Below are 27,365 nucleotides of genomic sequence, written 5' to 3'. Positions count from 1 at the left end.
TGCTCCACAGATCTGATGTGGAAGAGGGGTTCACAGTGACTTCGCTGCTCCACAGATCTGATGTGGAAGGGGGGTTCACAATGATTGCACTGCTCAAAAGATTTGATATGGAAGGGATTCACAGTGACTGCTCTGCTCCCCAGGTCTGATGAGGGGTCCCAGTTGCTTCACTGACCCTAAGGTCTGATGGAGAGTCCTCTTAACTGTTGTGATCCAGTGGTCTGGTGGCAAGTCCTAGATATTGCACTGCTCCACCGGTCTGATGGTGGTCCTGCTGGGTACCATGCTTATCTCAAGGGAATCATGTTATCATATGGGGTCTTATGGTGCATGAAGGCAGAACAAATGAAAAAAAAAAGACTATCCCACGGCACCTATACTGCGTTACACTTCTAATTTCCAACAAGAAATACTTATTTCAGTTCAACCATTAGAAAGGGTTTGAGATAAGTCTCCTCACTAAGAACCTTCTGCTACATCTTTGCTGTCTTAAAGCGGAACTTGCATATTATGACACACTTAACTCCTAATTTGCCCTCCTCCAGCATTGACAGGTCCAGGCTTTAGCCACCACTCCGTCCTTTGTGGCCACCATTTCCCCTGCCCCTCATTCTGGTACTTCTCTTCAGCCATTGGATATGCATGGTATGTGCGGTGAAGCATATTTTTAATGTTTTTTTGGTGAAGAGACTTTACGTGTCTCTTTTGCCTAAAAACTCCATAGCATTTTTTCTATCCCTTAATGAGACCTTTCCCCTCCTTCAGTGGTGGACACCATTTGAAAGATCAACACTGGCTAAACAAGAGGTCAAGTGGGAGTCCTGATTGATGCACAGATCCAGAGGTCTGTTGAGGGTATTAAGATTTTCTTTTAGCATTCCTTCCCTGGTTCTAGTTCTGTCGTCTAATGATGACACCTCCTATCTCTCTTCTTTTGATAACCATTTGGAATGGTAATAAACAGCAGGATTCACGTCTCTAATATTAACCACCATGCTCCTAATTAAATGTTGCTCTGTAGGGATTGCACAACTTATCTGGCAAGATAACACAACTTTTCAATTGTGCCGCAGAGAGTTCTGTACTTAGAGAAAAATGACTTCAGCTAACATTTAATATCCACCGTTAGATGGCTAAAATAAAAGAGGAAGAATGCTTTTTTTTTGAGGGATCTGGAGAAGATCAATGTAGAAATCAACTTATGGCATTAATAAATAGTAAAAACTACCTTTTCGGCTTTAAGGGAATCTGTACTCTATCTGTTTCGTTGTTGGCTGTCACAGTTAGGGGACTATTTATAGTGGAGAGCAGATATCAGTTTCTGCCCTCAACTGAACACTGCAGTGTTACTCCACACTGAGCCTACATTTTACAACCCATTCATAAAATGCAGGCCATATGTCACGATCCGGGTCAGGCTCGGAGTCCAGTAGCTGAAACAGCAGGCAAAGTCGTAGTCAAACAGGCCGAGTTCAGTACACAAGCGGACGGTAGTAGTATAGGAGCAGGCAGGAGCATAGTCAGAGATCAAGCCGAGGTCAGTAGCCAAAGGTATCAGGTATGAAGTGGAAGACGATGAGAGTAGTCGGTGAATCAGCAGCCAAAGGTCGGTACACGGGAAGCAGTATGAGAGGATTGTATCACAGGAGGAGCAAGGAAGCAAGATATTGGCAGGAGGACAATAATCTGGCAAACAGGAAGTGCAGAGGCATGGCTAAAATAGGAAGTTCAAGGGAGGAGCAAGGAGTTCAGAGTTCAGCAGAGATTAGGTATAATTGAGGATTACACAGGAGATCAGGCAAGGAGCTATCCAGAGGCCCTGGGTTCAGATCCAGTTCCTGACACCATAGTTTAGAGCCTGCAGTGTCCCATGGCGTGTTGTCTGCAGAAAACATCTGTAAAAAGAAATCAAAGCAACAGGACTTGCTGTATTTTTCTTGAAGACATTTCGCTGGTCACCCTGCTAGATTCGGAATTGAGAAAGCTAGTCAGATGACCAGCCTCAGTCCTGATGCATGCAGTGAGCTGACTTTTGGGAGGGGTTATGCAAATATCTATAGGCCTTGATGGGTGCATGTCAGTCTGGAGGAGCGGGCGTTCATAGACAAGCCATTTTTGTATACAGACCACCCTAGCTAACGCCCACTTGTGATGCTGAGCCTCCATGATTTAAAGAACTGAAATCCAATGAATGAAAGATGAGGGCCAGGAAAAGTCAGCCTGGGGAGGAAAGATAATGCTGGATATTCACCAACCAACTGAAAAAGCTATTTGGTTGACCAGTGAAACGTCTTCAAGAAAAATACAGCAAGTCCAGTTGCTTTGATTTATTTTTTACAGATGTACCATGACCTGGATGAATGAGAACCTTCACAGACACTGCAGAGAACATTCCATGACTGGTGGAAAGGCAGATAACATAACTTTGGCAGGTTTCTTCCTTCCTGTTCATTGAAATGAACAGGGCTTCAATGCTTTGGAGTCCAAAGGCCACACTGCTAATTTATAATGAGTTCCTTAGTGTCACCATAAGTAGAGTTTGACTGTTTCTGATGGGACAACCAAGAAAAATATCTGACAGGTCTTAGCCCTTCCCTACTCTATGCAAAAGTAAAAACAAGTTTTGGGTTTACAGACACTTTAACTGTTTTGTAACTCTTGGCCATTGACATAGGGAGCACATATTAGGTTAGTTGGTGCCATTTGGAGGAAGGATGGAGCACTAAGAGGTGTGTTGCTGAAGGCCCTTTCTTCCTCCACCCATTTAGCATGTGTGTGTAGGGCTGGCAAAAAAAGGCAACTGACCTAAACTCTTCTAAGGATATATCAAGTAAAGCATTAAAGACTAGAGACATAGCCATGGTATCGAAAAACTAAAGTATTGCTTTTTTTTGATAGGGGTGGTAATGAAGTCAAGGCCCCAGTGCTACTTCCCACCACAGGCCATTCCTGTGCTATAAACCTTGACCTTCAGTCCTCCAAGTTAACAGGGCCACCTTCTCAGCCATGAAGCTAAACCTCCATGGCTACCGGGCTGTCCCATAATCACCGCGCTGCCCCCGCTAGTCACGCTCGAACCGCCCACGGCTGACCCTTTTCATAAAACGCTTTTATTCCATTCATGTTGTCAAATTTATGAATCACTTTTGTTCTGCAGATCTTTTCCTCTCCTAGGTAATAGTTGAATACACAGTATTTTTTTAATGCATATAATCTTTGTGCATATGTACACCCCACACACACTTAGGAATTGAAGTGATCTCCCGGTACATTTTGTATTTCTGAAGATGTAACGTCTGTATTATCGCCTCCTCACTCTCTAAAAGAGTTCACGTGCTGACGGGTCGTGGAAATCATTAAAGGAACTTTCCAATTATGGTCTGTGAGGTGACAAAACTACACCACTGCCTGTGTTGTTATCAGGGCCACCATTAGAAATTCTAGGGCCCATACACCCTCCCTGACAGGGCCCCCAACTAATCATCGACTTTGTGCTCTTCCTACACTGTTAACCCCTGCAAAGGGTGAAGATGGTAACAGTGTTGGAAGAGGGTGGAAGGCTGCCACCCTCTTCCAACACTATTAACTTCTACACACTTTTCAATCCCCCTTCTTACATTGTTTACCCACCCTACTTTTTTTCTAAGGTCAGGACTCCAGCTCCTGCCTCTGGAGACACCATTGACTTTGGGCGGTACGGGGCTGAGCCTAAGCACTGGGTGGAGCAGTGCCTAAGCACAGTCCACACGAGCAGGTGGGACCCTGAATGACCTGCCCAGTGGACAGACCCACCTACTCACCATGGTGACCAATTAATAGACAGGCTTGTCTCCTCTTTGCCTTCATAGGGGTCTGTACACCTATAGGGAAGGAGGGGAAGAGCCTGTCCATCAACTGTTTACCATGGCAAGTGGGCAGAACTGTCCACTTTCCCTAGAAGGCTGGGCTGTGCCAGGCTCTGGACCCCCCTGCGGGCTTGAAGGGGCCTGGGCCTTGTACAGGAGAGCTGCCTGCATCCCCCCTCACCGGTGGCCCTGGTTGTAATGACTGGAGGATTTTGTACACCTATAAGTGCGCCTATAAGTGCGCCTATAAGCATCTCTAAGGCTCTTACTACCTGGGTGCTTGCCCATTTACAGCACAACATGGAAACCCACTGAAAGCAACGTGGGGCATCCATACTTTTTAATTTTATTGATGTGCAAAACTTTTTAGGGGTTTGTGCATGCAGGCTTGTTATTTGCTGCTGCCGAGCACTGTGCAGGGACATAGTGCTGAATATAAATTTGGATAATATGGATCACTGCAGGATAACTGTTTAATCTGAAATTGTGTCTAGCGTGGTGACCTTACATTTCTCTACTCCAACTAAGAAATACACCTTGATCCCTGACAAGCCCCCAACCTGTTGATTGGACAATAAAGAAACAGCAGCACAGTGAGGAGGTCATCAATCTGCTCTTTTCTCCTATAGGTCTCTTCAAACATTGGACTGATAGCCCTGTGCAAAGCAGCAGAACTTTGGTTCCTCGTGGTGTTTCTCTCTCCCCCAGTCTTAGACCTGCTTAGATTTCAGGAGGCTAATACTAGGGTAGAATTAGGAACTTTTGCGAGTTCTATAGGAAATACATTTGTGATTTTTTTTTTCTATGCATAAGTAGATTAAGTTGTGTTTTATATATCTTTATAAGTGGAAATGCATTATGATATAAAGATTTAATGTTTGATCTGGTTATATATTAACTGAAAAAAAAGGTTTTTAAAGCAAGTTAGTCTAAGTACCTGAATCTGTCTTAATATTAGCACTTAAAGTGTATTTCCACTATTGCAGCCAGATTGAGATAACACATATTTTATATTTGGTACATGTTTCTCATTCACACAGCATAATTTTATTTTTATTTTACATTGATGCTGGCATAATAAAAGCAAAATAGAATGTATTGTGTGCTAGGTAGACATTCTAAAAGGTAAGAAATGTATTAGTATAAATCATTTTTCTGTATTCTGTATGTAATAGGAATAGAGTTTTCTCAAATTTGACAGCAAAAGTGGCAATGCACTTTAAGTGGGAGTCAAAGAGCTAGTAATATGAGCCAATCAGGCTCTTATTACAAAGTTCTTTCAGTCTAACATTGGCAGCTTGCTGACAGAGTGAAGCCTTTACAAGTGTGGTGAATCTTCTTCATTGGCAAAAGTAGATCAGCGACCAAGCTGCAGAGGTGTATCTACAAAAAATTGTGCCCCTGCCATCCAGTGATGCTGGTGGGATGCTCTGGCTGGCGGCCTATCCAGCTCCTGGCAAACAGTGATGTCACCAGAGCGTCCCGGGTTGCTAAAAGCTGGATGTGGAGATGTGTAAGGGCCATACACATCTCCCTGCCCAGCTGTTAGCAACCAGAGCGGACAGGAGAGATGTGTATGTGGTGCCAGCATTCCGCCCAGCACCAAGCAATCAGTAACGTCACTGGTTGCCAGGAGCTGGGGGAGTGTCTCTTTGCCCGCTCTAGTTGCTAAGAGCTGGGCAGGGAGATGTATATGGCCTTTACACATCTCCCCACCCATCTCTTAGCAACCTGGTATGCTCTGGCCGGTGTCCCACCCAGCTCCTGGCAAACAGTGATGTCACAGGTTGCCAGGAGCTGGGCGGAACGCCGGCCAGAGCGACCCTGGTTGATAAGAGCTGGGTGGGGAGATGTGTATGGGAGAGGGGTGGGGAGATTAAAAAAAGTCAGCTGTCTGCGTGGGTTAGCAAACTTTCACTGACCCACAGAGCGGCACCCCCCTCAAATGGCACCCAGGGCATGTGCCATACCGTGGACACGCCACTGCCAAGCTGCATTATTTAGCTAGCTGATAACAAATAACCAATTAACAGTACAGATATTGGTCCTGCAATTTTGTATTCAGCTGTTTGCCTCTAGATGTTATAGATCAGCACCAACGTAACCAGTTGACAGTCCGTACCGGCGGTGGAGGCTGTGGTTATTTATTTCTCACCTCTGTTTTCCGGCAGACATACAGGAGTTTTACGAAGTCACGCTGCTCGGCTCCCACATCGGCTACGAAGGAAAAATCTCCGAGCTGAACCATGCAGCTGAGTTATGGGAGAAGAACAATTCTTCATCCGGCTGTCCGGAGAGCTTCCAGCAAGCCTCGGAGGTAGCTTTTGATTTAACAATATCTGTTCCGTGCGCATCAATAAAGACAAAAAGCTCACTAGGCAAAAACCAGGCAACTCCATGACTCATCCCCGAGTAACATAATACATGCCCACTCAATATAGTGCAAGGATCTGAACAAACTTTATCGCAGGTTCCTACCCGCTTTTGTTTTGGAGATCATACAACGCCCCCTCTCATTTTATTATAGTCACATCGTTAGTCAAGAAGAAAAAAGAAGACACGTGCCCATCAACTTCAACAAAAGGGCAAAAACACATATATTAAAGCTGAAGTTTAATCTGCTTATATTTGACTTCCCTGGCTCTTCCATTCCCCATATCAACAGCTTTTTTTTTTTTATTACATACCTTATTTTAAACCCCAGAAGGGATCTGTACTGTGGTCAGGGATCGCTCGGCGGCATTCGGCTATTTACTCACTGCCGTTTGGCCCCTATGTGAATAGGGGCGAACAGCAGCGTGTGAACTGCCGGAGGTTCGGCTCAGCCAATCCAGATGTTAGATCGGCTGAGTCGACTTCTTCACTTCGTGCATCTGTACGGCTGATTTTAGCCAATGTACGGCTGAAATCAGCCACACGTGGCCGAAGTGAATAGTCAAACGGCATTCTGTTCAGTTCACTTTGGCTCGGTTTATTCACTCTGCTGCCTTAGCTTAGTGAATAACCCCCTTAGTTTATCATCTCAATTCCACTTTAAATCATGCCAGTCTATGTATAACAGTGATTTCTGTTTTGACGGTGAGCTGTAGCAAGACCGACGCACTGAAGGTCACATTTAACTCCCCGAAGCTATTGATGGTAGGGATGCTCCGATACTTTTCAGATACTAGTGCCGATACTTGGCATTTTCATGAGAACTACCAGGGTTGCAGCGGTTGCAGCTGGGACCGGGCTCTGGCGCTCCACCACTGTCCTGAAATCATTGGTCTGTATTGTTTTTGGGAATAAACAAAAATATATCAGTACTCGTATCTGTAAGGCCTTGTTCACACCAAGCGCGTTCCAGGAGCAGAGCAGATCTGTTACAGACCGGATCAAAACTGCGTCCAATGTATTCCAATGGTATTTTGGGCTCTAGTTCACAGAGCAGCGTTCAGTTCCAGAGCATGTAAAAAAAACTGCAGCAAGCCCTATTTTACTGTGTTTGCGGATGACACCAAAATTGGGAGGGTAATAGACACGGACTTAGACACTATAACATTACAGGAGGACCTGGATAAAATAGGGGAGTGGGCATTAATGTGGCAGATGAGGTTTAATGTCGATAAATGCAAAGTAATGCACTTTGGAATTAAAAATAAACAAATGGGTTATACAATTATGGGTATGCCGCTGGGGAAGTCAGAAATGGAGAAGGATTTGGGGGTCATTGTAGACCACAAACTGAAAGGTAGTTTGCAGTGCCAGGCTGCTGTAAACAAAGCTAGCAGGGTCTTGTCCTGTATTAAAAAGGGGATGTATTGCAGGGACAAGTCTATAATTTTGCCACTTTATAGATCATTGGTTCGACCTCATCTGGAGTACGCGGTCCAGTTCTGGTCACCAGTACTAAGAAAAGATGTCCTTGAGTTGGAAAAAGTCCAGCGGAGGGCAACCAAACTAATTAGGGGTATGGAGGACCAGAGCTACGAGATAAGGCTACTAAATTTAAACATGTTCACATTAGAGGTGAGGAGATTAAGGGGGGATATGATTTCCATGTACAAAATGTTTAATGGTGGTAGCAACATTAGCGATAAACTGTTTAAAATTAACTCCATTACAAAAACTAGAGGCCACCACCTAAAATTGGTGGAAAAAAAATTCCAGCACAAGGGGCGAAGGGGGTTCTTCACAGTAAGATCAGTTAGGGTCTGGAACTCACTGCCACAGGCGGTGATTTCAGCAAATAATGTGGAATTGTTCAAGAAACTTTTGGACGATTTCTTAAGGGACCATAATATACAGGGGTACAGGTAATATACAGGGGTACAGGTACTCCTAGAATGAGATCCTGATAGGTTGGACTTGATGGACTTATGTCTTTATTCAACCTCAAATACTATGTAACTATGTAACCTACTCTGGAACGCATGCAAACGCATTAATTTTTTTTTAAACAAAAACGGCCCTGAGTGCATCAAAAACGAGGCAAAAACGTGGCACAACCAACTGCACTGTGTGTGCAGAAACTCATGCAGATCTGGTCTGCATTTGGTGTGAACAAGGCCTAAGTACTTGGGCAAGTATCAGTACTTGTACTTGCAAACCTTGTATCAGTGCATCACTTTATATATGTTTATAAAAACAAATCATCCATTATAACAGAGATGTACAAATCCCAGGAGCTCCGTGTGCTCCTTACAAATGACAGCCGCCTCCTAACTTTTTAATTTTTCTCTACTCTAGTCCTGGAGCTGCAAAAGTACACAAGTGCACAAAAAACACATAAACACAAAAAGGAGCCGCGCAGATAAACAGCTTTTCACTTTGCAACTCTATGGCTGACTTTAGAGAATTCCCTGGAGATCTCCTTTAAAAAAAAAAAAAATATGACAGTCTGCATTTTCCCAGAGCAGCCTGTCATAGGGAAACCTGTCCTGGTAATTGACAGCCAGAGAATGAAATAAGACTTGATGGCTGTGGGCAAAACAGAAAAACATTATTTATAGAAATTGCAGGTAAAAATATATATAAACACTGTTTGAGTTCACTTGTCTTCCTGTAGAAAGTACCAAATCAATTCATGAATTCAGCAAATGCACTGCTGGAAATCTGTCTTTGTATAATACTCCTACTGCTATTACTTTACTTTATGGTTGCCACTTTTTCTTCAAGCGAAACCCAAACACTCTAGCGAGGCACAGACATTTTGTGGGGGGAGAATGAGCTGTGGATTATACATATGTAAATAGCGCCACCCATTCATATTTAAATATCACCGTTGAGACTATTTTCAGTGGGGGGCCAGTAGCCCTATCTTAATTTTGGTTGCCCCTGTGCCTGACATCTTGTGTCCGGGTTTCTGCTGCAATGAAACCCGGACACAGCATTCAAAACCCGGACTGTCCGGGTGAATCCTGGACATGTGGCAACCCTACTTTACTTCTGCTGAAAACTAATATTAGGCTTGCAGGGGAAGTTTCAGTTCTGTAAGCTGATGAGCTGGGGGGAAATAAATCCTAACTCACATGCTTTTCTTTAATCGGCCCCCAGGGGACAAAGTGCATGTAGCACTATGTCCCATTTGGAACAGTGATGTGCGGTACCTTCGGTGCTGGTTGAGGCATTCCCCAGCCCTGTCCCCTGCATGCCGAAGCCCCACCCACAGCCCACCAAAGTCCCACCCCCCAACCCGGTCACCAATCAAGTGCGAAGGAGGAAGGGAGGAGACAGGGCAAGTCCCTCACTTGCTCATCACTGGTGAGGCATGAAGATCGATGTCCTCAGTGTTTTCTTTTTTTTGATTGGACAGCTTGGACCAATGGCGCTTTGCCATGGGCCCAAACCATCCATAGAGCTCAAGCCTCCAACATAGAGTAGAGGCTGTTGCAGCTCTTTCCTCACTATGTTAGGTTACAGAAGCAATGAGGAAGCCCGCTGCTGTGTAACCTAACTTGCTGTCAAAAGCCGGATGCAGCGCCGCCTGTGATTAACAGGCAGCGCTCCGTCCATGACAGGTTACACAGTGGGGAGGCTTTCCCTGCTGTGTAGCCTGTTATAAGTTGATCGAAATGGAGAAAAAGCTGTCAGCTTTAGACTTGAAACTGACAGCTTTTTCCTCTATAATACTAGGTGAGGCTCTTAAATAGTTACATATAGTTACATAGTATTTGGGGTTGAATAAAGACATACGTCCATCAAGTCCAACCCATATAGGTCCACTCATCATCTCATTCTTAGGGATACTGGTATCCCTGGATATTACGGTCCCTCAAGAAATTGTCCAAACGTTTCTTGAACAAATCTACACTCTTGGCTGAAATCACTGCCGATGGCAGTGAGTTGTACCCTACCAGTCACTAAGGATTCCTTAAAAATTAGGAATAATGGTCTTGTTATCACCTGGCTTAGTTCCCTAAGTACCTTGGGGTGAAGGTTATCTGGTCCAACTGCTTTATCTGCATTGAGCATTTTAAGTCTATGCTCTATTCCGCTTTCTGTCAACCATTGTGGTATATTATCGGTTGAACTATGTGTTTTATCACGTACGTCGAACCCGTTTCCCTCCTGAGTGTATACTGAGGAGAAAAAATAGTTCAGCGCCTCGGCCCTCTCCTTGTCACTTGTGAGTAACTTCCCGTTTTCGGCCTTTATTGGGCCTATCTGCTCCTTTCTTACCTTTTTACTGTTAATATATTGGTAGAATTTTTTAGGTTTTTTTTTTTACTATCTGCGGCGATATGCTTTTCGCATTCTATTTTAGCTTCCCGGATTACTAGTTTGCATTTTTTGTTACATTCCTGCCTCACCTGACCGCAGGTCCCTGATTTGGACTGGTGCAGTAGATCCAGAGCTAGCGTGGTCAAACCCCCCCCCCTCCCTTGCTACCCTTATCTGTTCCTCAGCATTGTTCTTCGATGGCGGAAACTTTGCAGAATATCTCTTACAAGCTATAGAGCGTTGCTTTACTCATCCAGTCAGCAAGGGAGCGACGTATGGAAACAGGTGAGTAAATCTCTGCGTCATATACTGGTCCTGTTGCGGGCAAGTTGTGTGCTTGCTTGTGATGCTTGTTAAAAGAGACCCAGTTATGAGTGGACTGGTGCATGAATCTGAAAGATGACCTACACTGTGGAAGGCAAAAAAGGCAAGCGGATGACAATAGAGAAAATATTCATTTTGGAGTTCAGATACACTTTATAACTTCAATAATTGTGATGGAAGCTTACTTATTTATATGTCACCTTTTTATAACAGTAATATCAAAAAGTTTCCCAGCAAACTCACCAGTCAGCATGCAAAAAAACTTGTCTCACCGCTAAGGTTAAAAACATAGGACCCAATTTGATCTTTTGCCACATGTGCTCCAAAATGGAGTCTCTCATAGTTTAGAGTTAGGACCGCACTATATAGAGGTGCCTTGGCGCGGCTGTGCGGCTTTCACATTTTCTGCAGAAGACGTGTATCTAAACCTCTGTTTTTAACCTTAGCGGTGAGACAAGTTTTATTTGCATGCTGGCTGGTGAGTGTGCTGGGAAACTTTTTGCTATTACTGTTTAAAGCCCTTCCGTGTGCACCTTGCTGTAAAGCTGGTAACAAATTGATGAGTGTGTTTGCCATTTGTTTTGCTTGACCTTTTTATAACAAACACTAAACCTTGAAAGGTAAGTAAAGTTTCAAAGAATGTTGATTACACATTTGCCCCCACCCTCAGGGAGAATGTGCAAACTCCATGCATATAGTGTATGAGAGAGAGAGAGAGAGCGAAAGTAGCAAAAAAGATATAAAATTAATAAAATAACATTTATCAAGGATGCACTGATAGCAATACTGGTACTCGTGAAAATGGCACGATACTAAACACCGGTACTGGTGCTTTAAATTTTTACACCTGATGTCCCGCACTGAACCCTCCTGAGACCCTCAGGACCCCTCCTAAGACCCTCCACAGCCCTATTGAGACCCTCCGTACCCCTCCGGAGACCCTCTGGGCCCTTCCTGAGACCCTTCACATCCTACTTGAGTCCCTCTGGGCCCCACTTGAGACCCTCCATAGCCCTCCTAAGACCCTCCGGACCACCTTCTGAGACCCTCCACAGCCCTCCCGGGACCCTCCATATCCCACAGGAGCAGCACAGAGTATGTAGCTTCATATTATTCTGCATTGCTGTATAATGTATTGCTGGGATTTGTAGTCTTCTATAGTCGTTTGTCATTCTGCATTGCTGTATAATGTATTGCTGGGCTTTGTAGTCCTCTATAGCCAGTTTGCCATTCGGCATTGCTGTATGATGTATTGCTAGGGTTTGTAGTCCTCTATGGTCGGTTGCCATTTGGCATTGCTGTATAATGTATTGCTGAGATTTCTACTCCTCTATAGCTGGTGGTATTATCCTACATTGTTGTATAATGTGCTGAGAATTGCAGGCCCTCTACAGCTTGGAGTCAGTGGCAGAACTACCAGGGTTGAGGCGGTTGCAGCTGTGACTGGGCTCTGGCGCTCCACCACTGTCCTAAAATCATTAGTCTGCATTGTTTTAGAAAAACTGTCACATGACACAAAAAAAAAAGGTATTGTAATTGTTATTGGCAAGTACTTTAAGAAAAGTATTGGAACTTGTACTCGGTCTGGAAAAAATGGTATCAGTGCATCCTTTCCCAAATATATATATATATCTATATATATATATAAATATACGTATACATACACATACTGCATATTGCTTTTCCTGCCTATAGTTCAGCCTTAATAATTATGACAGGTTCCCTTTTATTGCTGTTTGAACATTCTAATATTCCCCAGTGAAAGAATAATGCACATGTCTTATAACTTGCCTGAAATAGACCCATCTTACCAATTAAAGCCCAAATGCAAAATATTTATTCGGAGGGATTTTAAAAGCGCCGTCTCCTGCGACATTTGCAGCCCATGAATAATTCATTGATAGCGATTCACAATGGATACCGCTGTTAGCTGTGGGTAGCATCTCCTTTTGTCTCTCGCAGAATCTCGTCCTCACTTTTTTCACACACAATTTGCCCGAGCAGCCGTCGCCATGACAACACACGATAACACGCGGTGGCAGGACATCAACACGCCTTTTTTTTTTTCTCGCCACAGATCGCGGAAAAGTCAGACGCGGGTAAACTGTAATTAAACCAAACAAAAGTGTACATTTTCACGCCATTATTAGAGGAAACGGGGTGGGAGGGGATCAACAGTAACGGAAAAGCTGATTATCACCCGAGCAGAAAGCCGCGGTGCTGCCAGATGGAGAGCCGCTCACCAATATTTCACCTCTGTGATTGTTTGGGTGTCGGAGCCTTGCGGAAACGGTCGGCCCCTGGAAGCAAAAGAGCAAGCTGTCACTGGAAACAGAAACACGTGAAAAGGTTAACAGATCTGCCCTTTTTATTCTGTTTATATGTTTTTTCTATTCCAGTTAAAAAGTTTGACTTGAGCTTTTTTACTGGATTTTTTAAAGTGAACCTCGCATCGAAACGTAAAGGTCCGCTTATTATCCTTCCCCCCCTCCCTGTAAAAATGTGGAATGAAAAATTAAAAAGTGATTTGCTGGAATCTTTTCTCGTGAGATTTGGAATGCTTATCTTGATACAAAGTTTCTCTATAGGAGTAGGGCTGCAACCAACTAATCAATTAATCGATAATGAGAATAGTTGTCAACTATTCTCATTACCGATTAGTTGGTTGGATCCACTAGCTCTCTCCTCCATGCTGGGAGGAGGGCACAGCAAGCAATGGGTGGGGCAATAACCAGCCTGCTACTGGGTATTGCAATTTAAAATGGGCAATAGCAGGCTGGCGATTGCACCCACCCACTACCTGCTGTATATACATTCAGCTGCTGTCTGCGGAATCTTGCCACTGGCAACTGTCATTCCCGGGCTGAAGCTATTTAAGCGCCATGTGCTTACAATACAATTATAAAAGGTGGGAAAAAAGTCATTTTCGGTATCTCGTGACAAATTATGCTGCTGGAGGTGCGTTTTCAATGGCACCCCAAACGCGCCTCCCACCCACAGTGTGATCGCCCGCACTGGAAGGCACGGTACCAGAATGCTAAGCGTTCCATTGCAGTGAGCTTGCAAAAAATTGGGCAAGCAGTTTTATTCTGAAGTAAACTTTGTAACACGGCATTTGTGTATTTTATTTTAAATTAAGGACGGTATTTATTTAATTTTTTTTATTTCGATTAATCAAAAAAATCATCAGCCAACTAATCATGAAAATCATCATTAGTTGTAGCCCTATATGGGAGTTCTCTGTCTTTGGCCGGTTATTTTATAACAATTCTCCAAAAATTAGCTTTGTGAGTCCCCATTCACACCTTGGTGTTCCGTGAATGCGCATCAAACTTGGAAAAAAACGCGGATGTTTGCGGAAGGCATCAAAAACATGAGACGCATTTGCATTGCAATTACGCGTAAGACGTGCTCAGACAAACTGTCGCTGCCAATTCCCATTTCTGGCCCAATCAGCGGTGGCTGTTGTGGCGGGGGCATTCCCCATCCCTTTGTGAGGTATTGCTGTGGGGTGGAGAATGGACCTTTCTGTAACTGATTGGACCCTAGGGGGGTCGACCTTCAAAGTTGGTGAACTGGATAAACACCCATCCCCGGCTCATCACTAGTGCAGACATGGCCACCCACAGCTCGAATTTTGGCCGAGTCAGCAGGTCTTCAAGCAGCATATGGCAAGCTTCAAACCTGTCAGAGTTCAACTTTTTGTTATTTCTCATAAACACTTGTTTACTTTCCAGTCAAACCATAAGTAACTATCAAGCTGAGAAAGAAGACACGAGTGCAGATCTCTCTCTTTGAATTTGCACTGTTGCAGCCATTGCTCCCGTGTCCAGTGCCTCCAGGCTAGACTGTTAGAGAAACAGAGAAGATAAAACCGATGCCAAAGATTGCCAACTAATTAAAAGATGTTTTTGCTGGGTTGGGAATCACGCAGCCTAATTACCTGGCCGTCTGGAGAAGACCCATAAAATGAAAATATTCCAATTAATTCTATAAACCTGAAGAACTTCTCCTGACAAAAACAGTTTATGGATTCCCTGAAATGTCCGGTGATAACCCGAGTCAGCTCTCATGTCATTAGCTGAAATCTGTCCTTATACCATAGATACCAACTGTCCCCGATTTACTGGGACAGTCCCGAATACTGCTCCTCTGTCCCGCCAATGTTGTGTCCTGGGCCATGTCCCAGGATCACAGCATCACCCTGATTTATGTCACTGCACGTGCCCAGAACCATGAGTGGGTGGTTCCAGCATATTTAGAGTTGGGGCCTTAGTGGGACAAACCCATGAAGTGGGCATGATGGGTGATCCCCACATATTTACAGGACAGGCCTGAGGCTAGGTTCACACCTAGATGATTGAGCTGTTTGCGCGCGGTTGTCACGCGTTTTCGTTTTTGCGACTGTTCTTTGAAAACCCCATGGTTGTCGCATGGTTTTTAATGCATAGAGATAATCTCCCAAAAATAGCTCCTGCACCTTTTTGCGCGACAGGCGATTTCGTCCATGTGTCAAACCGCAAAGGTGTGAAAGGCCTCCATTGACTTCAATGCGAATCTGTGTTTTGCGCAATATCACACAGCTCAATCCGCGCAATAAATCGCCGAGGTGTGAACCTAGCCTTGTGTGGGACAAAACCATAAAGTGGGCATGATGGGAGATCCCCACATATTTAGAGGTAGGTCTGAGTGGGACAAAACCATAAAGTGGGTACGATGGGTGATCCCCCACATATTTAGAGGACAGGTCTGAGTGGGACAAAGCCATAAAGTGGGCGTGATGCGTGATTCACACATATTTAGAGGACAGGCCTGAGTGGGACAAACCCATAGAGTGAGCGTGATGGGTGATCCCCACATGTTTAGAGGACAGGTCTGGGTGGGACCAACTTGCAAAGTACAACCCAAGTTGGGACACTGTGTAAAGTGTACATAAAAACAGAATGCAATGATTTGAAAATCTCATAAACTCATATTTTATTCACCATGGAAAATAGAAAACATATCCAATGTTTAAACTGAGAAGATTGACCATTTTTGTTGGCCTCCTGGTGCCCCTTTTGCCATGGCGTCCTGGCTGTGCCCCCTCACAGTTGCGCCCGAGGCGAGTGCCTCACCCACCTCGCCCTTCCTACAGCCCTAATCCATTGGAAGTGATGTCATCGGCATATGAAATAGCTTAAAAACCTTTTGACTCTACTATCACTTTAATGGAGCCGCTTATCTCTATGTCACCGGCTGTGAATGGCGAGATTGGCTATCATGCCTGACGAGAGAACTCGGAGCACTTGCTGAACTCTCCTGCGCAGGTGGAAATGTATTTGTAGATGTGCAGGATGACCCGCATCTCATTTATCTGCAGTGCTTCCCATTCCATTATCATAGATAACCAGACAGGATCATATATTGCAGGTGGTGAGTGCTTCCAGTCTGAAGTGTATGACAAGCTGCGTCATAATTCAAGCGGGACGGCTTACGTTTAAAGGGAACCTGTCAGGAGAGAAAGATGGGAAGTGTTCAGTCTTCAGTCTTGCACAGTTGTATCGGCTCCTCTCCTGGACTGTAATGGCCTCCTCTGATGCACACTGGGAGTTTCTCACAATGAGCACTACAAGCTGCAGCAAGTCACATAGAGCCTTATTTTCTGGCTGGAGGAGTCCAGCATCAACTAGCGCTTTCCTCCACAGCCAGACTGTCCCTGGCCCCGCCCCTTTCATTAATTAGATTTCATTTTTTTCAAGCACAGAGGCTCAGCATCACATGGGGACGTTACCTAGGGTGATCTGTGTGCAAATACAGCCAGCCAGATATAAGACTGAAGGGAAGACCAGAGGCCAGATATAATACTGAAGGGAAGGACGGAGGTCAGATATAAGACTGAAGGGAAGGACAGAGGTCAGATAGAAGACTGAAGGGAAGGACGGAGGTCAGATATAAGACTGGAGGGAAGGACGGAGGTCAGATATAAGACTGGAGGGAAGGACGGAGGTCACATATAAGACTGAAGGGAAGGACAGAGGTTAGATATAAGACTTAAGAGAAGGCTGGAGGTCAGATATAAGACTGGAGGGAAGGACGGAGGTCAGATATAAGACTGAAGGGAAGCACCGTAGTCGGCTTTAACAACAGACATGTGGCAAAGTGGTAGCTTAAATTTTATTTTTTAAAACAACACAAAAAGAGCTGAAGTACAGGAGCAGGCCCTCCAGCTGTTCCAAAACTACAAATCTCATCATGCATCTGTCTCTGGGAGTCATATCTGTGGCTGCCAGAGTCTTGCAATGCCTCATGGGACTTGTAGTTCCACAACAGCCTGAGTGCCGAGCTTGCCTACCCTTGCTTTAATGGGAACCTGTCAGAGAACAAGTCAGAACGTCGCCATTCATTCTAACAATCCTGACCTGATTTATACACAATATTCCAGTTCCATTTACACCACTTTGATATAGCACTCATAGTAATCTCACCGCCCCGGACCTCGGTCTCCTCCACCAAGCGTGCCGTCATACGCCATATATATTTTATCGCTCCCTAAAAGCCGTAGTTAATCTGCATCATGTGTTATTCGGGTTTATTGCTGATCTGGGAAGTTTTCAAAGCTCTGAAATAATAAGCAGAATTTGTTTGCAAATCTTTTCGGAAAACGCCGAGCTCCCCCGGAGACCGCGCTCAGTCAGAGAGGCAAAATAGAGGTAATAAAGAGACTCCTTCAACAACATCAAAATATTGGGGAGGGACTCTGAGATTATGGGAAGGAAAGACATTTAAAGCTGAACTCCGGGAATGAATGAATGCAGCTCTGTAATCATTATATGTACATCATTAAAAGGAGTTCTCATCTGTTCATTGAAGGACACAGCGAAGATCAGTGGAGCTCGACCAACTGGGTTATACTGCAACCTGCAAGAGTAGGACGACAGGCACAAAAACGGAAACAGCCTAGGGCCGTCCCCTGCTGGTGGCCTTACATCATTAAAAGGAGTTCTCTTCTGTTCTTTGAAGGACACAGCAAAGATCGGTAGAACTTGACCAACTGGGTAATACTGCCGCCTTCAGGAGTAGAACTATAGGCACAAAACACAGAGAACAGCCTAGGGGCATCCTTGCTGGCGGCCAACCCTCCATGTGCTAACACAACCTCAGTCGAGAAATCTGGACGTTCTTTCTTTTACCTTTCTAGATGATTTGTCCTCCATTGGTTGGTGCATACTTGTGTTCAGGGAGTGACCCATGTTGACCCTCTGGTTTAGACTCCGGTGACGGCCTGGGATCTGAATTTGGTGTTGTCTGTGTTGCAGAAGCCACTAGACATGTAAAGGCTCAATAAATTATTCGGAATGATCCAATCAATTTCTTTTTGTTTGGTCCGGATCAATTCAGATGGGGTCCTTTAATTAAAAATTAACTTAAAGGGTTTCTAAACCCTCAGCTTTTTTTGCATATATCTACGGCTAGCAAGCAGTAGATATATGCAAAAAGTTTTTTTTAAAACCCGCTTTAACAGCGGTTTAAACTTACCTGTGTCTTCCCCTCGCGCTCCCGTCCGAAAATTCTCGGGCGGCCTTAAAGTATCTTGGGGCGCGCGCATGCGCAGTTCATATTTTCGGCCGGGACACAGTAGGGACGCAAGGTAAGTCTATGGACGCGTGCACCCGAATGCAGACACTGTGGGACAGGAAGTGCCAGTAAGCCCAGAGGTGTCAGCGCTGGATCGGAGGGACAGAGCAGTCAGCGCTGGATCGGAGAGCCGACGCAGTGCTGGAGAGAAGGCTGAAAACATCAGGAAAGAAGAAGAAGATCGGATTAAGAGACATCATTTAAGGTAAGTGCTGACATTAACATTGGTAGAGGGAAAAAACTCTTTGCCTTTAATGTCACTCTAATTATTTATTTATTTTTTGGGGGAAGGGGCTGGCCATTTTAGTTCTGTACTGGTCATCTTAATCCATACTGGTCATCTTACTTCATACTGGCCATTTTCGTCCATTCTGGTCGTCTTATTCCGGACTGGTCATCCTAGTCCTTACTGGTCATCTTATTTCATACTGGTCATCTTAGTCTGTACTGGTCATACCCTTCATAGATTTAAAGGTTTCTGTCATGTCCCCCCTTTCTCTTCTTTCCTCAAACCTAGACCTATTACGTTCCTGCAGTCTCTCTGATATGTTATATCCCTCAGGCCTTTCACCATTTTTGTTGCCTGTATCATGATTTGCTCTCTTTTATTAATATCTTTTTGTGAGTGAGATCTCCAGAACTGTACACACTTATTTAGGTCTATATAGAGGAATGAGGACCTAGTTCCTCCTGCTGGAGATCCCTCTAGTGATAACTAAAGATCTATATAGAGTAATCGGGACCTCCTTCCTCCTGCTGAAGATCCCTCTAGTGATCACTATAGATCTATAAGGGGAAATTAGGACCTCCTTCCTCCTGCTGGGAGGGTTAGCATAAAGGTTAGTGTTAGGATTCTAAGAATGTTTAGTGTGAGGGTTAGTTTTAGGGTTATAGAGAGGGTCAGTGTAAGGGTTTTAGGGAGAAAATTATTTATTTTATTTTTTCAAGTGTTTTGAAGGTTTACACAATGCATCAAACAGATAGTACAGAAGGGTATTTCAAATTACATTATTTACATGTAAATGCTAACAAAATCAATTCAGTGTTTTTCAAAAGCGCATTATTGCAGGCTTCAAAGTGTTAAAGGAAAAAAGGAGAGAGTAAAAAAAAAATGAGAAAAGAAGGAGTGAAGGAGGGGAAGAGAAAAAAAAAAAAAGAGCAAATAAAAAAATAAGAAACAGCAACATTCTAACTCATTTAATAAGATTGGGAGCTAAGACCCAGATCGTGAACTGTCCGTTCAGTTATTTAAAGCGTCTATTAATCGTGGCACCTCACGGTTGATATCGCAGGTAATATGAGGAAAGGGTTTAATTCAAGAGACACGTGGATGGGGGGAACCAGCCTATATCTCGGGATTCTGAATAGAAGACAGGGGAGGTGATGGAGGAACTAAGAAATTGGTTAACCATTGGCGAAAAGGCGTGAGATCTAGGTAAAGGCAATAAGGAGAGGGAACGGAGGAATAAAGGAGGGGGAGTAAGGCTAAGTCAGAGCTAGGTATGATAAAGCCCCTATTCCCTGTCATGTTTTAATTACACTCCGAGAGTGAGGTATTCAGGTGACCTCATGAACTCCATCCAAGCGAACCAAGTACTTGAGAATGACAAGTGATTTCAAGAGATTGAGTCTGTGAGGTCCTACATGAGGCAAATATCATGGATGCGGTCCAAAACCTGTCGGATGGTCGGTGGTTCAGGTTTTTTCCAGGTAGCTGGTATACAAGCCCTTGCTGCATTTACTATATGTCTGGTGAGTGAGCGAGAATAGGCACGCAAGGGGATGTTATTGTGATGCAGGAGAAAGAAGGCAGGGTCTCGGGGAACCTGAAAATCAGTAAATTTTTGAGTGAGGACATGTACCTTATCCCAAAACTGCAGGAGGGCCGGGCAGGACCAGAATATATGTAACATGCCTGCCGAGGACTGTTGACACCTCCAGCACTGATCCGCTAAGTCTGGAAATAATGAATGGAGGGTATGCGGTGTACGGTACCATTCAGTCACAATTTTGTAGCCCGACTCTTGGTATCTGTTACTGATTGATGAACGGTAAGATAGGGATAACAATTTAGCTGCGGCTTCTGGTGGTATATTAATCTGAAGTTCCTCCTCCCATCTTATAATAAACCATAACGGGGGTGCATCCTGCGGTTGGATCAGTTGCTTATAACAGAAAGAGAGAACGTGGTGTGGGGCGTCAGTTTGTATACAGAGCTCTTCAAATGGTGTAAGTGGTCTATTGTGGTTGGGCGTCAGGGGGTTGGTGGATAGAAAATGAGCTAAACGTATGGCGGACCAGAAATCTAAAGGACCATATTCTGAATTGGTACGGAGGGCTTGAATTGAGGACCATTCCGAGGGAGGGTTACTGTGAAGGTCGTGGGGATGGTTAGTGTGATAAATATCAGCAGCGCTAGTGTTAGGGTTTTAGGGGATTTATGTTGGGGTTTAGGAAGGGCTAGTGTTAGGGTTTCGGGACTGTGTGACCCTCTGGTTCCCTGCAGACAGTAGTCTGTTTTTTGCTTACCTGGCTGTTCACTCAAAGCAGTGAAGAAAAAATATTCTTAGACCTGATTCCAGTAGTAAAATGGTTTATTTCTTTCACACTCACTACCTAAATATCAAATGTGGCACTAGTAATTTTTCGGGGGCCGTTGGGAGCACACATGTGGAAGCATTCATTTGTAAAGGGACTGTAATAGGAGTAATTTCCAGCACCCTCATGTAATGTGTCACCAGTCTGTGACTGTCCCCTAAAGCATGTTCCCAGTCTACAACAACTCAACTCCTACAGCGTGATTGCTCATGTACGGTCTCTGACCATCTCCTGTAGAATGTGTGCAGTCACTGACATCTCCTGAATCATGTATAGCGCTCACCCCTAAAGGAGCTGCCAGAATTACCCGGGTCATCACTAGTTGTCTAGGGGTTTTGGTCTTCAGCTGCCCCCATTAGCATTTAACCGCCCTTTTATAGTGCCCACAGAGCTGATCTCCACTCCAGTAATGCAATGCTGAATAACTATTATTTACATCTTCACACTAGGGAGAGAGGGTATAGGGATCCTAGACATCCAGTGTGTAACAGATATAGACTCCAGACTCACCAGTCCCTTTTTAGCATCTCAGTGTAGATCCATTTGTAGCACAAAGAATAGGAATTTGAGTAGGAGATGAGCAGGGATGAGCACAGATCCTCAGCAGGAGAGACACAAAACTTGAGGTCCACTTTGTTCCAGGCATGTCCAGTAGCCATCAGCTTCCCTGGTTCTACTCCTCTGACAACAGCACAGGCCTCCTCCATACCTGAGGCCTTCCCGCACTTCAGCATCTGCCCACCCCCAGGCCTCAGGCCCAGCCTGCGGGGTGGCTGGACAACACCCCAACCTGGACTAATCATTGGCTGGAACCAGACTGAGCACATTGCAATTCCCTCCAGTATATGTACCCTATCCCAGCATGAAACGTTGGTTGAGAGAAACCCAGTGATTGGCCGCTGAACTGCACATACACTCACAGTGCCCCTCATTTGCCATGCCACACTAAAGTAGAGTGACACTACACCCAGGCAGGTACAACCAATGCCAGATACCTGGAATTAACCAGATAAATGCCAACTATAATCCAGCCAGAATGACTTACAGGGGTACGGGTACTCCTAGAATGAGATCCTAATAGGTTGGACTTGATGGACTAATGTCTTTATTCAACCTCAAATACTATGTAACTATGTAACTACAGCACCGGCAATCACTAAATTTCTAGTAGCCACCTCACAAAAGGTGATGGGGCTACACATGTCTGCAATCTCTGGCCATTGCTCACAGCATGTCTTCAGTCTCTGACCATATCTTGTAGCATGTCTGTAGCCTCTAACCATCTCCTATTACAGGTCTACAGTCCCTTACCATTTCGTTTAGCAATTCTGCAGTCCCTGACCATCTCTTTTAGCAAGTTTGCATCTCATGTAGTATGTCTGCAGTCTCTGACCATCTCCTGTAGCATATGCACTAGCCCTGACCTTCTCTTTAAGCATGTCTGCAGTATCTGACCATCTCCCATAGCATGTCTACAGTCTCTGGCCATGTCCTGTAACATGACTGCAGTCTACGAATGTAACTTGTAGCATGCCTAAAGTCTCTGACTGTCTCTTATACAATGCCTATAGTCTCTGACCATCTCTTGTACCATGCCTGTAGTCTCTGACCATCTCTTGTACCATGCCCGTAGTCTCTGGCCATCTCCTGTACCATGTCTGTAGTCTCTGGCCATCTCTTGTACTATGCCTGTAGCCCCTGACCATCTCGTGCACCATGCCTTTAGTCCCTGAAAGATTTCTGTAGCATTATATTCGCGTAATATTATGCATTGTACTTTGGCAAGGGGGCTGCTCCTGAAGCCCTCTATATCCAGTAAGTTGGCCAACACCGCTCTAACCCTTTCTAAGATCTAAAACTAAAATGAGGCCCTTAAGATGACCTTTATGATGGACATCAGAAAATGCGGCTTTCCTGTAGCTGCTCTGTGTAATGTGAGCTGATGTTCCAGATACACATCTGTATGTTAATGTGCAGCGATTAGTAAACACAAACGTTTAAAGGCGAGGAAAGCTGCCCAGAAGCACTTACAATCACAATGATACATTAGACACTGGATATGTAAACCAATAGTGGGAATAATGAGTCCATTAAATTTATAATGTATAACCCAAGGGCAATTCAAGTTTTCTTGGCAAGGAAAATGCCATATAAGCGGCTTTTGTAAAGTTAGTGCTTCTCTTTAAGTGAAAGGCGTTCGCCCTGCACAATGCGCATTTGCTGGATTTTGTGTTCTTGTTGTCCTTAGTGTTTATGAAATGTAGAGAACTTGGAGATCATGGCTTCTAAAGCAACGTATCGTTTACCTAAAGTGGGTAGGCCATGCACCCCTGAACACAAGTTCTACTCAGATCAATCAGCTCGCATTCACACCTGAGCGTTTTGTAATCTGTTTCCCAAAAAACATCACCACTCAACATAAAGGATCCCTTTATATCCAGCGGTGCCGGTTCACACCAGAGGGTTGTGTTACTTGTCGATGCAGGGCAGGTGCTAGACTATTTTGCACCCTAGGCAGGACCAGCTACTTGCACCCCACCTCCCGTGGTGCAACCCCCAATCCCCCCCGCCCCCCCCGCGCAGCCCCATTCTCCTGCGGGTTAGCTTCTGCAGGTGACAGGTGGATGTAATTTAACTTGAAATAGCCAATAGCAGACTGGCTATTGAAACCCCACCCAATGAGCAGAGGAGCAGACCTGAGAGAGAAAGTTGTCTCTCAGTTACGCTCCTCTGCTCAGTGGGCGGCTGCTATTGGCTTTTGCAAATTGAAATAGACGGGGGGCACCGTGGAGGATGAATGGTCAAGGCTGCTCCCTAGGTAGCAGTGCGCCTTAGGCAGCTGCCTAGTTTGCTTAGTGGCAGCACCGGCCCTGAGTACATGAGCTTTTTCTTGGACTTAGACTTCAATGAGAGCACCTGAAAAAGGCTGCAACAGAGTTTGCATTGCTATGATGATTAGTGTTGTCTTCCTCAGATCAATGGTTGCTATTGCATGCTAGAAAATGGATAACTGGCTGTGCTTTGGCAATGTCAGGGTCGGTGTTGATTCAGGAAGATGATATTTATTTAAGACTGTTCTTGGAGACAGAATAGATGCGAACATTAATTTACAGGAGTTTCAAAGGGACTTCAATTGCCATCCAATCACTGTTGTGAGAAAGATATGATTGTGTTTTTTGGACCAATCGTAGATTTCTCATGTGAGTGAATGGGAGCAACTAGGATTAAGATGGATAGGTAGAGGCCGTCAGGAGGAATTTACTTAAGGAACTTTGACCGGAGGACCTCACTAGAACAGAGGAAAACACTAAGCCCTGACAAGAAGCCATTTTGCTGAGAATGCTTAATCGCCACAAAGCCCTGTTCGATAAGGAATTTGTAGACCAGCAACAAGCGAAGCTCAGTGACTTTTTAGTGTAGCGTCTTATGGAAACCATTGCATGTGCTAATGAAGGGTATAGTGTATGCAAGTGTATGTGTGTATTAGCAGCCTGTATGTTTATGTATTGTTGTAGTTTGTGTATCCTCCCGTGGTGCAACCCCCAATCCCCCCCGCCCCCCCCGCGCAGCCCCATTCTCCTGCGGGTTAGCTTCTGCAGGTGACAGGTGGATGTAATTTAACTTGAAATAGCCAATAGCAGACTGGCTATTGAAACCCCACCCAATGAGCAGAGGAGCAGACCTGAGAGAGAAAGTTGTCTCTCAGTTACGCTCCTCTGCTCAGTGGGCGGCTGCTATTGGCTTTTGCAAATTGAAATAGACGGGGGGCACCGTGGAGGATGAATGGTCAAGGCTGCTCCCTAGGTAGCAGTGCGCCTTAGGCAGCTGCCTAGTTTGCTTAGTGGCAGCACCGGCCCTGAGTACATGAGCTTTTTCTTGGACTTAGACTTCAATGAGAGCACCTGAAAAAGGCTGCAACAGAGTTTGCATTGCTATGATGATTAGTGTTGTCTTCCTCAGATCAATGGTTGCTATTGCATGCTAGAAAATGGATAACTGGCTGTGCTTTGGCAATGTCAGGGTCGGTGTTGATTCAGGAAGATGATATTTATTTAAGACTGTTCTTGGAGACAGAATAGATGCGAACATTAATTTACAGGAGTTTCAAAGGGACTTCAATTGCCATCCAATCACTGTTGTGAGAAAGATATGATTGTGTTTTTTGGACCAATCGTAGATTTCTCATGTGAGTGAATGGGAGCAACTAGGATTAAGATGGATAGGTAGAGGCCGTCAGGAGGAATTTACTTAAGGAACTTTGACCGGAGGACCTCACTAGAACAGAGGAAAACACTAAGCCCTGACAAGAAGCCATTTTGCTGAGAATGCTTAATCGCCACAAAGCCCTGTTCGATAAGGAATTTGTAGACCAGCAACAAGCGAAGCTCAGTGACTTTTTAGTGTAGCGTCTTATGGAAACCATTGCATGTGCTAATGAAGGGTATAGTGTATGCAAGTGTATGTGTGTATTAGCAGCCTGTATGTTTATGTATTGTTGTAGTTTGTGTACGTAGCATTTGTTGTATAGTAAAAGTACATGAAATATTTCAGGGTCAGCTTCCTTGGTTTTACTACAGGTTTCAGATAAACAAATAGCTGTAAAGTTTGCAAAGCAAAACAGTTTCATGCACTTTTAGTGCGATTTCACATATAATGACTATCTCCTCCACTACCGTGTTTCCCCGAAAGTAAGACCTACCCTGAAAATAGTGTGTGGCTCCCTGGATGGCAGAGCGGACAGCTGCAGCCAGGTAAGACATCCCCCGAAAATAAGACCTAGTGTCTTTTTCGTGAAAAAAAATAAATAAGACACTGTGTTATTTTTGGGGAAACACAGTAGTAACTAGATTTCCATTGGCCAAAAAAAAAGCTCAAGTCTGAAAACACCTTAAAAATGCACAAAAAATATGCAAAAAAAGCTTCATGCTCAAGTGTGAATGGGGGTTGAGTTGGCCAACTGTGACAATGTAACCAGTGTGTGCACAATGTATCGATCTTTCTTTTCTATCTATGGTGCTTCATTGTTGCTCTGGTTTCCTTTGAGCCACTCTTTATATGTCAGTTCCAGTTCTAACCATCACTATCACCCACTCCTGAGCTTCGGGTTTTCCACTACCGTGCGTTCGCAGCAAATCCCCTGGGTTCACAATGTTCATGAACGGCAAATTGCTGGCTGAAAAGTGTGCAGGTTTGCCGCCAGAAATAAGGAACAATCTGTAATGCAGCGCAGAGCCTTTCCCCTGCACATACAAGAGCCAATAGTTTGAAGGAATGGATAACCCCACCCCCTCGGGGCTCAGAGAAGCCATATTGTCAGTGTGTGTTGGAACTGTTAGAGAGAGCTGACAATTCTGTGTAGGAAGAGATACTATTTATTTATTTATTTTTTTCTATTTTGACGTTGATACATGTCCCCCATGGCAGTTCTTGGCTTGCCATGCCTTTTGTTTTTGCAATAATGTGCTTATTAGACCTACAGATGCGTTCCAGGGCGTTTGCGTGCTTTTTTCTGTGTTTGCATGCGTTCCAGAGTAGGAAAAATAGGGCTTGCTACAGTTTTTTTTACATGCTCTGGAGCTGAACGCTGCGGTGTGAACTAGAGCCCAAAATACCATTGGAATACAGTTTTGATCCGTTCTGTAACTGCTCTGCTCCTGGAACGCACTTGGTGTGAACAAGCCCTATGTCTTGGGTACCTTCTCCAAAATGCATTTCTTTTGTATAGCATATAGGGGGGTTTATTCCCAAACTGGGCAGCACTGCCATCTGGGGCACACGCCAAAGAGATTTATTTTCACTTGTTATGATGCTGTTAACTGTTGCTTTATGCTGACCAAAGGACCTATACATAAGAAACTAGTTCACTTACAATGTAACAATAATATCATTGCAACGTGTTCATCAACAGCAAACATAATGGATCTATTAGTTGGATGAACAGGTAATACATTAAAAATGCCATATACTGCACAGCATATGTAGTCTGCCATTAGCATTACCACAGCAGTTTTTTATTCCCTCGTAACATTGTTTTTTGTTGTTGTTTTTTTTTACCTTCTTTTCCAATGCTGTTGGTTCTTCAGTGGAGAGGGTAGTCTTCAGCGGTAATGTAGTTTTAAATGACCTTGGCTGGTTGACCAATTCCAGCTAATTATAGCATTTTTTTCATCAGGGCAAAAAAGGTTTAAAGCATATAAATTAAAGCTAACCATTGTTAGAGCCCCTGGCAATGTTATATGATTTGTCCCAACCTATAGATTTGACATAAATATATATATA

General features: G+C 44.3%; 1 protein-coding gene across 1 annotated transcript in view; it reads left to right on the top strand.

Moving 5' to 3' along the window:
- The window catches only part of LOC108796111 (disks large 1 tumor suppressor protein-like), a 109,180-nt gene that overhangs the window by 72,531 nt on the left and 9,284 nt on the right, over window positions 1-27,365 (top strand). The window contains exon 3 of the mRNA XM_018567526.1: window positions 6,017-6,162. Within this exon, the coding sequence (XP_018423028.1) occupies window positions 6,017-6,162 (146 nt within the window). The remainder of the gene's footprint in view (window positions 1-6,016; window positions 6,163-27,365) is intronic.

Source organism: Nanorana parkeri, unplaced genomic scaffold, assembly GCF_000935625.1.
Source record: "Nanorana parkeri isolate BGI_ZX_2015 unplaced genomic scaffold, ASM93562v1 scaffold1057, whole genome shotgun sequence".
Lineage (NCBI taxonomy): Eukaryota > Metazoa > Chordata > Amphibia > Anura > Dicroglossidae > Nanorana > Nanorana parkeri.
The sequence above is the reverse complement of the archived record's forward strand: the minus strand, read 5'-3'. Positions and strand labels throughout refer to the sequence as shown.